The sequence below is a fragment of the Pipistrellus kuhlii genome, unplaced genomic scaffold, assembly GCF_014108245.1.
Source record: "Pipistrellus kuhlii isolate mPipKuh1 unplaced genomic scaffold, mPipKuh1.p scaffold_m20_p_6, whole genome shotgun sequence".
NCBI classification, from domain to species: Eukaryota; Metazoa; Chordata; class Mammalia; order Chiroptera; family Vespertilionidae; genus Pipistrellus; species Pipistrellus kuhlii.
The window spans coordinates 25,795,192-25,808,919 of record NW_023425562.1 but is presented as its reverse complement, the minus strand read 5'-3'; the positions used below and the strand labels follow the sequence as shown (position 1 = coordinate 25,808,919).

The 13,728-nt window shown below is 50.5% G+C and overlaps 1 protein-coding gene and 1 long non-coding RNA gene across 5 annotated transcripts in view; one reads left to right on the top strand and one right to left on the bottom strand.

Annotated features, from left to right (window-relative positions):
• KLF15 (Kruppel like factor 15) overlaps window positions 1-3,843 on the bottom strand; it is a 35,711-nt gene extending 31,868 nt beyond the window's left edge. Inside the window, exon 1 of one of the 4 annotated variants that reach the window (XM_036418285.2) lies at window positions 3,640-3,843. Coding sequence is in view for 3 of the 4 variants with exons in the window: in XM_045574930.1 (XP_045430886.1) it covers window positions 981-1,159 (179 nt within the window). In the remaining variant the exon portion in view is untranslated. Of the gene's footprint in view, window positions 1-75; window positions 489-980; window positions 2,811-3,639 lie in introns of those variants that run through there. The other 3 variants (XM_045574930.1, XM_036418283.2, XM_036418284.2) reach the window with 3 other exon arrangements.
• Window positions 3,844-11,583: 7,740 nt separating this feature from the next.
• On the top strand, window positions 11,584-12,445 carry LOC118707653. The gene is made up of 2 exons (XR_004984351.2): window positions 11,584-11,764; window positions 12,008-12,445. It is a non-coding gene; the product is annotated as an uncharacterized LOC118707653 (long non-coding RNA).
• The last annotated feature ends 1,283 nt before the right edge of the window (window positions 12,446-13,728 follow it).

Here is a 13,728-nt window from a genome sequence, read left to right as displayed (position 1 = left end):
TGAAAAAAACAGACATTTTACTGAGGTTCTGTCCCTGAAAGAACTCACAGGAGCTGAGGTGGACCCAGATCTTACCTCATGTGACTTCACAACCGCCTAGTAGGCCTGCAGAGAAGACCCCCTTGGCCTGCACCCATGGAGCACTCACAACCTCGGGAAGACCCAGCTAACTCCCATCTCTCAACTAGACCATGGTCTCCACGACAGCAGGCTGGGCGGTAGGGTGTCCGCTGTGTCCCCAGTTCCCAGTGTGGCAGCTGGTGCCCAGGAGAAGCTCAGAGAATGTCAACAGAGAGAAGGGAAAGCTGTGTCCTCTGAAGGCCATGCTAGATCTGGTGTCCAAGGAGAGTCAACAGTGTCAGGCTGTGATGGGGCCACCTCTATGGACCTTTGTCCCCACCCAGTGATCATGAGTGGATGTTTATTGAAGTTGGGGATATTCTGCACTTGAAGCCAGCACTTCTGCTGCCTGACATCACCTCTGCACCACCCCCATGCTCTGTCTCTAGAACCACAACTGGGCCTGTCAACCCAACTGTCAAGCACTGCCCAACAGTCAAGAGGCCCAGCCCTGGGCACCGAGCTCCCAATGCTGGTCATCATCAATGTGACCTTGGGCAAGTCCTCCCGAAATCTCAGTTTCCCCATGTTTCGTGTTCCCAATGACCTCAGGACCTTTGGCCTCAGTTCCAAACTGATAAGGGAAGCTTCAGAGCTCCAGGAAACAAGGCAAGGTGGATGCCCTTGGTAAGTCTGCACTTCTGGGAAGTTTCACCAGGACATCTGGCTTTTACTCGAAATACTCAGCCAAAGACTTAAAATTGGGTATTTTAAAATACACACTATTCACCAAGGTGCCTTAAGGAATAAAAATGCTAGATAATATAAAAGGCCATGAGGCTGGGCAGAACTCACACTTGGTCCTACACCTCCCTCACCCCTGTCACTCCCCACCCTCTGAACAAGGGGTATGGTCCTACCTGTGCAATAAGTCAGCTGGGCGGACGATCTTGGGCAGGTGGCACAACGTCTCTGTGCCTGTCTTGGTCTGCTGGGTGGGGATGCTGCCAGCAGTGCCTAGTTCTATTGCTTTAAGAGTCCATGAGCTATCTATCATATGATGAGCACTTACTATAGGGCTGGCATGAACACAGGGCATGGTCAGTACCAGGCTCCAAATGGGGGAACATATGGTCTTTCTGCCCCTCTGCTGTGATGTTAAGGAATATGGGGGACTCCAGCCTTCCTGGAACCGGGGAAGAGGCAGGGACTGGTGGGAAGAAGCAGATCAGACCATGTTCCTGCCCACTTAAGCTCTCCTCTAAATTATGACCACCAACTGAATATTCCATAATATCAAGGAATTTGTCTTGATATTTTTAAGTGTGATGATGGTACTGTGATTCTTATTAAAGAAGGCCTTCCTTTTCTAGATATAAACTGAGATAGTCACAGATAAAATTATATAAAAAGAGTGAAAGAAATACATAAGTACAGAAGGATAGGGTGGGAGGAAACCTCCAATAGTTTCCCAAGGAAATGTGACCCAGCCTCTCCCAGCACCCAGCACCTGGTCCCTGCTCACCTCACCCATATCTCACCTCCACCTGCTCCACACCAGCTGTGTGCCATGCTCACCAACTTCATGGACCTCGGGCCACTATTCTGGCTGCCCCCTCTCTGAGCATCCCTCTATCCCCAATACTCCAAATAGGAGTAACTTACTTCAATCTCAGCTCCCCTAACCATTCTCTGGGATATCATCCCACGTTATATTCTTCCTAGCAGTTGCCAAGGCCGGAAACTATCTTAGTTGTGTGTTTGTGTTCTTTACTTTCTGTCTACCTTCCCACCAGAATATAAGCTGTTCTGACTGTTCATTCAGTCCACCTCTGTATTCCGGTGTAAAACAGGATCTGGCAAACTTTGCTGAGTGAGTGAGTGAGTGAGTGAGTGAGTGAGCGAGCGAAAGGCCGCTGCTGAAAGGAAGCCAGGAAGGAAGCGGGGCGGGTCGGGAGGGTAGAAGGAGACCTGTTGTAGAACCCCAGGGTGAATGCAGCAGCAGTGTAGTAACGCAGGGCTGAGCAGCCTGCGCTGGACGCCGAGGCACTCAGAGCCTAGAAGGGGCTCTGGAACTGCTGGGGAGAGGGCATCTGAAAGAGGGCACGCCAGGGCTGAGTCGGCTCAGGCCCCTAAAACACATCGAGCACGTGGCACGGCCAGGGGCACAGGCTTCGCGCGGGGAGGGGACGCACTGTTCCGGGCACCGTCCCCAGCAGTCCGCAGGACTCCGCCTCTTACCCCCCCTACCCCCTTCGGCGCGCCAGGCCTGCTGTTTATCCTCCCGGGGACACAGCGGCAGCAGGAACAACATGTAATTGATAACAAGCCCAGCGCCGGCCAAGGGCTTGCCATTGGGTCAGCGTGCAAATCAAGGGGGTGGCAGACGAGGCCGCCCTTCAAAATAAGAGTCCGGGCTCCCCGCTCGGCCGCCGGCAGGCCCCAAAGTCCGCAAGCCCGGGCGTCCTGGCACCTGCAGGGTGGCCGGGGAGCCCCGCAAGCCATCGGGTACTTAGAGAGGGGGGGACATGATGGGAGGGGTTCAGACATTTGGTAATGTTGTCACCCCCCATCCCCATTGCTGGGATTGGGCGAGCAAGCCCCTCTTTGCCCGCGCGTGGGGAGGGAGGGAAGGCGGTGCGGGTCAGGAAGGGGTTCCATAGGGAACACCGCCGTGGGGAGCAAGGAGGGAACCGGACGGCCAGGGAGGGAGGGGATGGCCTCTTCTCTGCCGCCGCCCCCGGCCATCGCTCCGCTAACGTTCAGTCCAACAGGCCAGGAGGTAGGAGCCGTGTGAGCGGTGCGAGTGTACGCGACAGGGTGCGAGTGGTGCCGTGTGGCCGTGCGTGTCGGGCGTGGACGCGGCGGCCGGTGTGGCAGGACGGGAGTGTCCGCGGCGCACCCGCGCGTGGAGCCGGCGGCGGTGCCCGGCGTGTGTGCGCGTGTATGTGTGTGCGCGTGCGTGCGTGTGTGTGTGTGTGTGTGTGTATGCGTGTGTGTGAACGTGCGTGGGAAAGGCGGGGTTGGAGCCCGCCCAGACCCCCGGTGGAGGTCCGGAGTGCTGCCCGCCGAGCACCGCGCCCTCGGCCCGCGCCCCCTCCCTTGCAGGCCGCTGCTGCTGACCGACAGTAACCCCGCCACCCCGGGCCCTCCGCCCCCCGCCTCCCCGGCCGGCGGGCCGGTACGTCCGCCTCCCCGGCCCGCTCGCCAGGCCCCGCCGGTGCCCGCCATATGGAAGGGCAGGCCGGCCCGGCGCGAGCGGATTGGAGGGGCCGGGCGCCGAGGCGGCGGTTCGGACCGGCGCCGGGGAAGTGCCAGCGGACAACGGGGCTCACTCTCCTCCCGCCGGCGTGTCCGACCCTCGCGGCCCGCGCGGGGGATCTGCCCGCTCCTCGGGCATTTCCTCGGACGCCCTCGAGGAGCCCCTGGGACGAGGGCGCGGGCGCCGGGCCACTCGCCCGGAAGAGGTCTAGGACCTCCCCCCCAGCCCCTGCGTCCCCTCGTCCCCGCGTCCCCGCCGGCCCCCGCAGCGCCCGGGCCGCGTCCCCGCGGCCGCCCGGCCTCCCGCGCCTCTCCCACCTGGATGTGGCTCACGCCCGGCCAGCGGCCAGGCCCCGGCGGTCCTGAGGCCCGGCGGTCCGGGCTGAGGGAGGGCGGCGGTCTGGCTCCCGGTCCCACGGCGGCCGCGGGCCGAGCCGCTCTCGCTCACTCGCCCGCGGGCCCGCGAGTCGCTGCGGCCGCCGCCGCTCGCAGGGCGCTCACTCCCCGCGGCTCACGTGACTCCGCGGGCGCAGCGAAGGCTCGCAGGAGGCTCGGCCTCGGGCGCGCGCCCCATTGGCCGGCGCCGGGCGTCACGCGCCCGCTCTGGCCCCGCCCCCGCCTCCCGCCCCCGCCCCGCTCCCCCCCCCCCCTCCCGGCCGCTGGGGCGCGTCACCGCCGGCGCTCGCTCCGCGCGCTCCCCAGCCCCTGGCCTCCGGCCCCCGGCCACATCCCGGCCTCCAGCCCTGCCGTGGGCCCGCAGAGTCCGCGGGGGTCAGCTTCTGAAGCTGAATTTCCCGGGGGCGGGGGTGGGGGGCACAGGTAGGCCACGGGACCTGCGGAACCCTGAGATCGCACTCGAGTGCCGTAGGCGCGGGGGTGGGCGCCGGGGGAGGACCCGGGGTACAGCTCTGTCCAGGGCAGCCCACTCCCACCCGCAGCCCCGTCCGGGCCGCTGTGTCCTCCGGCTGAGCGCCAGGTAAAGTAGGGCACTGGCCTCGGGGAACGTGTCTTTGGGGAAATACGGTAAGGTCTTTCCGCTGGAGGGTGCGTGGTGGCTGTGCTGCCACCTGGGCGGTCGGAGAAGTTTGCGGAGGCCTGCTGATCCCCGCCTCACATCAAAGACACCCTACCCTGGGGCACTCTCCTGAACGCTGGGCAGTGCTTCCCCGCCTTCCGCAGTCCGCAGCAATCCCGGGACGCTTTCGCATTCCACTGCGAGAGAGGAAGCCACCTGCTCCTCTACGAGGACTCTGCTAGAGCTGGAACTCAGACACTCATCGCTAGGGCTCTGAAGTTCATGCCCTTGCTGGCCCCCTGGATCCTGGAGCCCTCCCTGTGCACCTGTCAGTGCTAGCAGCTCCTCTTGGTAAAACCCAGCAGCCAAACCCAGGGTTGGCCCAGGTATAGAGGAGACTCGTGTTGAGGATGAGGATGGTGATAAATGCCGTGCACTGTCTGAAACATTATGGCAAGCCCTGGCTAGCATTGGCAGAACAGGTAGAATTCACCAGTTTTTGTACAAGAAGAGACAGAGGTCTGGAGAGTTCGGTAACTCATTGACTTGTCTCTATGAAGTTGGGAGCCTGGCATTTCCATGGCATTTCCCCATCGGCCCTGCATACTATCTATCCTTCACTCCTCACACACTTCAGCCCAGTGTTCCCCACCCCCGAGTGAAAACCACACCAAAACGTCAGAAGACACATCAATAGCAGCTTCCGCACACAGGAGGCTTAGGGTCAGAAATGGGATCAGAGAAAAAGAAATACTGAATGATTCCCCTTATATGTGGAATCTAAAACAATAACAAACTCATAGAAAAAATAGATAAGACTTGTGGCTGCCAGAAGTGGGGGGTGGGGGGAAGGGCATTAGATGAAATTGGTCAAAAGTACAAACTTTGACACGCTGGTGGACACTACCCCCACCCCCACCACCACCACCACCACCACCACCACCCCCACCACCACCACCACCACCACACACAGATTTCATGCACTGGGCTTCTAGTTATATTATATATCTTAAACTTATACAGTGATGTATGGCAATTATAACTCAATAAAATAGGGGGGAGAGGGGGAGAAGAGACTGAAAAACAGCCAAGATGCTCCTGTTACAACCTGAGTCAGGCCATGTCCCTTCTTGACTCAGAACATTTCAGTGGCTCTCACCTGCAATGCCTTACAGGTTCTGGCCCTAATACACCTCTGACCTCACCCTTTACTCTTTGCTCACATCACTTCAGTTACACTGGCCACCATGTCATTCCTCAGGGCACAATCCCACCTCAGGTCTTTGCACTTATATTCCTCTTGCCTGTATAATCTCTTCCCCAGAAATTATATGGCTCCATCACCTCCTTTGGGGTTTTATTACATGTTAAATTAACTGTTAAAATTTATGACAGAGACCTTCACCTGGCCAGAAATCAGGAGAGGCTGTGCGAAGAGCTATCACACCTATGTTATTGTGAGAGCCCCACAGGAAAAACTCTACGTGTACAGAGCTCTGTAGTTGTAACAGCCCCCTCCCTAAACTCCCTGCTTCCCCTCATAAAGTACGTCTTCCATCTTTGTATATGTGGCTCGTCATGTCTGCATGTACCAGATTGCATTTTTTTCTTGAATCAATCCTTTTGGTGACAGAGTACCTAGTCGACTTTCGTTTCATGGTCAGCCTTTGGGGCAGTGGGGGGTGGGGCGGGGAGGACTCGCATAGGGACTGCAGAGTAGTAACCCGGACAGCTTAGAGCAGGTGAGCAACCAGGAGCTGGTTCACCACACAGCCACTTGGGCTCACTGCTCTCTGGCTGGGAGGCTTAGCCTTGGTCTGGAACCCAGATTCTGATTTTATGTTCTGAAGCTCCCTGGACTTCGTTCAGAAACCCTTTGGAGGGTTTTTGTTGTTGTTGTTAAGGGGCCTTGCTTATTTGTTTGTTCGTTTGTGAGCTCCGTTGACACTTTGGCCTGACTCCCCAGAAGTACCAGGCTGCTTCTCGGAACTGCACTCACTCTCCGACAGATTCCATCTGGAACGGGGCTGTTTCCCCAGAAACTGAGGCTCGGCTCTGGTCTGGTTCCCTCTGGAAACAGACTGCTCCAACGCAGGCTGCGTCTCATCAGTCTTTGACTTGGATCTCCAGAGATCAGGCTGTTCTACTACCACTGGCTTTTTAACTTCGGCCTCCCCTCTCCCACCGCCTCCATCAGGGTGTTCTATGGTATCTAACCTGCAGGTTGCTGGAGCTGTTCAGGCTGTTTGGGGCCCTTGTGCTAGAGAAAAGTCTCTGAAACAATGGGATCTCCATTATCTAAATATTTCAAGACTGTTCCGTCTCTAGAAACGCCTGTGAAAATCATGTTTAAGAGCCATGGTCACTCTTCATATTTAACTAAATAAGCAGATCTGACCAAAAGTAATTCAGAACAGCAATGGGCACCATAGGGAATCTTTGAAATTCCAAAACTTACTTTTCTTAAAACCCTATTGGATAATAGTATCACTAAAACTAGCAAAGATGAAGGGAATGCCTATTTTCAGTGGTATTTTGAGGCTTCCAAATGGTACCAAGAATCTGAAGTTGGCCAAAACTGGTTTGGCTCAATGGATAGAGTGTTGGCCTGCGGACTGAAAGGTCCCAGGTTTGATTCCGGTCAAGGGCAACCTGGGTTGCAAGAGGCAGCTGATCGATGATTCTCTCTCATCAATGTTTCTAACTCTCTCTCCCTCTCTCTTCCTCTCTGTGAAAAATCAATAAAATATATTTTTTTAAAAAGAATCTGAAGTTGCCTCTTTACAAAGTAAACTTTCAGAATTAATTGGAGCTACTGACTTTTAAAGAGAGAAAGGATGGTTTCTGAAGCCTAATGATCTTCACTTCCAGTGCTGTCTTGCCCTTCCCCTCGACTCCTTTTTTTTTTTTTTTTTTTTTTTTCCAAGCTTTACCTCTAAAGCCAGCCATCTGGCTTTCCACTGTCTGGCTTCCTAGCCTTGCCTCTGATGCGATCTTCCTCTGAACTTTCTCTCCCTTCCTCCTCCTCTAAATATCAGTATCTGTCTCCTTAAGGTTAAGCTCTCTGAGGATCCTAATACACCTCATGTCCCCTGGACTAAGGCTGAGTTATAAGCCATGGTTAAAGAATCCCCTAAGGAACTAAGGGTCCTCACAGATTTGCTGAAGAGTTTGATAGCATTTTTCAGGCCTATCACCCTGGGTTTTCTGATTTATAGCAGAGATCTCTGGCGACTCTATAGCTGAATCTGGGAGCGCTGATCAATTACCTTTACTGAGTCAAACTGCTATCCTCTTTATGGACAAAATCTTGAAGTGATAGTGGCAAGATCCACTGTGCACCACCACCTCCTATCAAAATTCAAACAGATTCTTCAAAACCCCTTCCCAATCCATATCCCATTAAGTAAAAAGGCTCTTCAAGGTATAAAGCCCATAACAGATTAGCTCAGTCCCTGGAACACTCTCATTTTACCTGTGAGAAAGCCAAAAGGAAGGCTTGTTTCCCAGCAATACACCATATTGTTATCCCTCAAAACCCTGCTGTTCCGAACCCTCATCAACTACTAACATCCACCCAACTGGAGGCAACTTCTTTCCTGTAACTGATCTGTGCAGTGTGCGTTCTAGCTGGTCCGTACCTTTTTGCCTTCACTTGGGAAGGAAACAGTTCACTGGGACAGTAATGCCCTGGGGCCTTACTGAAAGCCCTTCTTGCTCACAGGCTCGGAAGGTCGTTTGGGATGATGTAATTGCCCCGAATGGTTCTACAGTACTTTGTTGCACTATGTGGACACCTTGCTTCTTTGCTCTTCAAGTTCTCCTCACAGGAAGACAGCCTGCGCCCATTAGAACTTTTGGCTTTCAAGGGGCATAAAACCTCTAAAGAAAAGTTGCAGTTTGTGTAAATTCAGGTTTAATAGTTGGGACGTCAATATTGGAGTGAGGACTGCAACTGGATCCAGACAGGCTTCATGGTGTCCGAAGTTTCCCAAGGCCTGAAACCAAAGGTCAGCTCCAAGGTTTTGTTGGGCTAACTGCCTGTTGCCAAAATTGGGTTCCAAAATCTCCCTCTGATGAAAAACCTCTATATGCTTTACTAAAAATTATAGTCCTGATCAAATTATATGGGAAGAATAGGACAACATAACCTTTAAAGTCTTAAAGGAGAGTTTAATAAACCCACCTGTTTTTGGGCATGTCAATTGTTAAAAATTATATATATATATATATATATATATATATATATATATATATAGAGAGAGAGAGAGAGAGAGAGAGAGAGAGAGAGAGAGAGAGAGAGAGAGAAAGGAAGGGATGCCCTTAGGTTACTCACCCAAAAACATGAGGACCACTATAGGCCCTTAGGGTATTCCAGTCAGCAGCTGGACCCTGTGGCACAGGGATACTGCCCTTGCCATCGACCCATTACTATCACTGCCCTTTTGTTGAGGACATGAAGGAAATTGTAGGATCTCCTTTAACCATCATGGCACCCCGTGCAGTAGAAGCCCTCCTGAATTCTCATCACACCGGGGTCTCCAGTTAGTTGCCTGGCTTTCTATAAAGTCCTTTTGTAACGTACCCCTCACATCACTCTTTCATGTTTAATAACCTTATTCCAGCTGCTCGTTTTCCCTGTGATGCTGACAAAGCCCCTCGTGACTGCTTGAATATGGAGGGATCACTCCAGACCCCCTGTGAGGATCTGCAAGAGACTCCTCTGGGTAGAGCTCATGGTTTGCAGGTGGCCCATATTTTACAAATAAAATAGAAGGTCCTCCGCTGGTCATTCTGCTGCAACCCCTTTTGAAGTCATCAAGGCAGCATCTTTGCCTTTGGCTCCTTCAGCCCGGCAGGCTGAATTACATGCTCTCACTCGGGCTTGTAGTCAGCCAAGGACAAAACGACCATCATTCATAATGACAGTAGAGATGCCTTCGCAATAGCTCATGACTTTGGAATGTTATGGAAACAACGTGGCTTTCTTACATCCAGTGGAAATAAAATGTAATGTCCTGTACATTCAAGAATCACTGCATGCTATACTTGTACCTGCTGCTGTAGCTATTATTAAGACCTCAGGGCATTCTAATCATGACTCTCTGGAAGAGAAAGAAAATCGCTGTGATGACATTCCTGCAAGGAATGCTGCCCTTTAAGGAACCGGCAGCAGTCAAACCTCTTTGCTCTTCCTCCAAGGGGATATTTCCAGCTGATAACTTAGAACAGGGGTGAGGAACCTTTTACTGCCAAGGTCCATTTGGATATTTATAGCATCATTCTCGGGCCATACAAAATTATCAACTTAAAAATTAGCCTGTGTATTTGTTCAAACATTTAATTCACCCCTAATGCCTTGGCATGGTCACACCAAATGATTTTGAGGGTATTAAGTGGCCTGAGAGCTGGACTTTCCCCACCCTTGACTTAGAAAGACTAGTCAAAGCAGCCCAGCAATTGGATTCAGAAAAAGAAAAGTAAAATTGGAAATCCAACCATTTTTTAATATATATATTTTATTGATTTTTTTACAGAGAGGAAGGGAGAGGGAAAGAGAGTTAGAAACATCAATGAAAGAGAAACATCAATCAACTGCCTTTTGCACACCTCCTACTGGGGATGTGCCCACAACCAAGGTACATGCCCTTGACCAGAATCGAACCTGGGACCTTTCAGTCTGCAGCCGACACTGAGCCAAACTGGTTAGCGCTCCAACAATTGTTGGTTTGATAAACAGAGCAAGGCCAAATAACAACCCAGTCCTACCTGAAACTCAAGCGCCCACACCTAACTATTCTCCATGCATTAAACCACTGGTAAAAATGATAGCATTCATGAATCAATATTGGTGGAGAAATGCTAATAAGACCATACAAAGCACCTACCTCACTTGTCCCACGTGTCCACAGTACAACCCACGGAAGTCCATTTTCATGTCTCTCTGACATTTCAAATTGCCTCATGTGCTACTCAAGGTTTGATAAATAGATTTCACACAGCTCCCCCTGTCTCAGGGAAATTAATATGTTTTAGTAAGGATCAGTATGTTCTCTCTCTGGACTGAAGATGAAGTCCAGTTAGCCCCTCTAGAACTCCACAGCGATGGAGCAACCCATTTTACTGATCAGTTTTGACAAGTCTGTGATGTTTGTCAAGACTGTTGTAACCAGCCCTAACCTGTTTGGCTCAGTGGATAGAGCGTCGGCCTGCGGACTGAAAGGTTCCAGGTTCCATTCTGGTCAAGGGCATGTACCTTGGTTGCAGACACATCCCCAGTAGGAGGTGTGCAGGAGGCAGCTGATCAATGTTTCTCTCTCATCAATGCTTCTAACTCTCTATCCCTCTTCCTTCTTCTCTGTAAAAATATCAATAAAATATATATATATATATATATATATATATATATATATTAAACTGTTGAACCAAATATTATATTTTTACTGCACTTATGACCCTCAATTCTCAGGTTTAGTCAAAGGCACTAACTCCATTATTAAGATTCAATTGGCAAAATGTATAAGACCATTCAAAGAGCATTGCCATTAAGTCCTTTTAAAGCTCAGGTTCACCTCTTTTGAGTGAAAGACACACCAAAATATAATAATAACTAGAGGCCCAGTGCATGAAATTTGTGCACGGCAGGGGGGCGGGCGCGAGTCCCTCAGCCAGACCTGTGCCCTCTCACAGTCTGAGAGCCCTCCGGGATGTTGGACTGATGTCTTAGCCTAAGCCGGCAGTCAGACATACTTAGCACTGCCATGGTGGCGGGAGAAGCCTGCGCTCCTGCTGTGGAAGCACACTGGCCACCTGGGGTCAGCTCCTGCATTGAGTGTCTGCCCCCTGGTGGTCAGTGCATGTCATAGCAACCAGTCATTCTGCTGTTCGGTCATTTTGCATATTAGCCTTTTATTATATAGGATTATATAGGATTCCCTCCAGTTTTGCTGGAAGGGCCCCTATCAAGTATTGTTGACTAATCCCTGTGCTGCTAAACTCCAGGGAGTAAACTCTTGGATACATGTGTTGCATTTAAAGAAGGCACCTCCCTCGTCGATGTGGCTCAGTGACTGGAGAATCGGCTCACATACTGAAGAGTCACTGGTTTGATTCTGGATCAAGGGCTGGTTTGCAGGTTCAATCCTGACCCTGGTTAGGGTACGTTCAGGGGAGAGACAACCAATAAATGTCTCTCTCTCTCCACCTTCCCTCCTCCCTCCCGCTCCACCCCTCCAGCTCTTCCACTCTCTCTAAAAAGTAATGGGAAAAATATCCTCAAGTGAAGATTAACAAAGAGGGAGGGAAGAAGGGAGGGAGGACCAAACCTCATTGGAACTGAGCACAGACTTGTGACCTGAAGTTAAAGCTATCAAAAATTGACGCAGACGGTCTCTGAAGGAAACAACTTTCCCAAACCGACTGTACCAGGTCTGTGCAAATCTCTTCCTTATTTCTTATTCTATTTCTCTCTCTTTCTTAGAAGGAAAACACCCTTGATTACATTTTCCAAGCTACTGTGAAAGGGAAAACTTTCTGGTTACTGGATCTGGCGTTAAGACAATAATGACCTTTATTTCACCACCTACAGGTTTGAACTCCTAGTTTGGAATCACCATTTAGAATGTGTATCATGTTGTTTTAAATTCTGTGTTGTATTCTTCTGTTATTAAGTTCTTCGCCCGTTGCACATTATCAATGAATACAAGCTGTTTTCTATTCCTGCACCTTCCCCGACGTGAGACACGACACCCAGAAGACTTCTGGACGTGGAGGGACAAAGGCTGTTGAAATCAGAAAACCTGGCTGTTGATCAGCAATACTTTCAGAGAAAGATCTTGATCAGAAAGGAGAAAATCACGAGAGAGAGAGCCTCACCTGGCCAGAAATCAGGAGCGGCTGTGGGGAGCGCTGTCACACTTATGTCGTGGTGAGAGCCCTACAGGAAGAACCCTACCTTTCCAGCGGTGCTCTGCGGTTCTAACAGCCCCTCAGCTCCCTCTTCCCCTCTATAAAGTACTTCCTCCTCCTTTGTACACGTGGCTCCTCATGTCTGCGTGTGCCAGGCTGCAGTGCCTTCTTTTTCCTGAATAAATAGTTTTGGTGACGGAATACCGAGTCGCATTTTATCTCACGGTGAACATCACCTTCTCAGGAGCCCTGCTTTAACCCCCCAGTAGAAATGTCAGCACTCTGTTTCCTATTTCCCTGTCCTGTTTAACTTCTCGTCTTTGTGCTTATTCCCTGCTAATGTATTATACATTTTGCATTTTATTTGCTTTTTGTCTCATCAATAGGATGTAAGCTCCACCAAAGCAGTGATTGTGTCCGTTTGTTCCCTTCTGCCTGCAGTACCAGGTACACAGGAAGTGCTCACTTGTTAAATTAAGGAATTTCTAAAAGACTTAAAGCAAACAAGAGTCCACTTGAGAGAAATTAAATGGGCTCAGAAACCTGCCCCAAACCGGTAAAGGAGTCTGTCACTGGAGAAATTAAAAGAGTGATTTTCCCAAAAGACTCAGAACACCCCCAAGCTAGTTCCCAGGGACTGCCTTTGTACAGGGTGACTCCTACTTGATTCATTCTCTGCTTCCCTCCAGCGATGACCTTGGCCTGGTTAATCCCGTTCATCCTTCAGAAATCACCTCATACTTAACTTTCTTGGGGACATAGTCTCATACCAACCTTATCTCCCACCTCCAGACCAGACAGATCGGGTCTTACATGAGTCTCCTTCATGCAGAGTGCCTGAAATACAGTAGGGACTCCGTAAACTTGTGTTGAGTAAGTAAATGAATGAGTGAGTGGGTTGTGTTGAGTAAGTAGATGAAGGTCCACCTGAGCATCTAGAAAGGGCATTTACCCAGGCCATATATATAGAAAGAAAGACTCTCCCCTACAGGGAGGAGATCCGTCACTGGAATTATTTGCCAGGAAGAAGAGAAAGAAGACAGTGGTGCTCTTCAAAACAGAGATAGCAAAAAAGAAATATTTTTCTTCGGTAGTGAAAACCGCTAACATACTTTCCCTCCAAATTAATTCCTTCCCCACTTCTATATCAACATGCACAGAAAAGAGCCTTAAAGTCCCAGGCAAGAATGCTAAATGAATTCACCATCACCAAACTGTATTACAAGAATAAAGGGACTTCTTAAAGAAGGAGAACGAGGAGAAGGAGAATAAATTAAAAATACAAATAATAAAATGGTAATAACTACATAGCTATCAATAATTACTATAAATATAAATAAATTAAAATCTCCAATCAAAAGACAAGGTGGCTAAATGGATAAGAAACACAGCCATACTTATGCTGCCTATAAGATTGAAAGACACACACACAGATGCAAGTAAAGGAATGGAAAAAGATATTTCATGCAAATGGAAACCAAAGA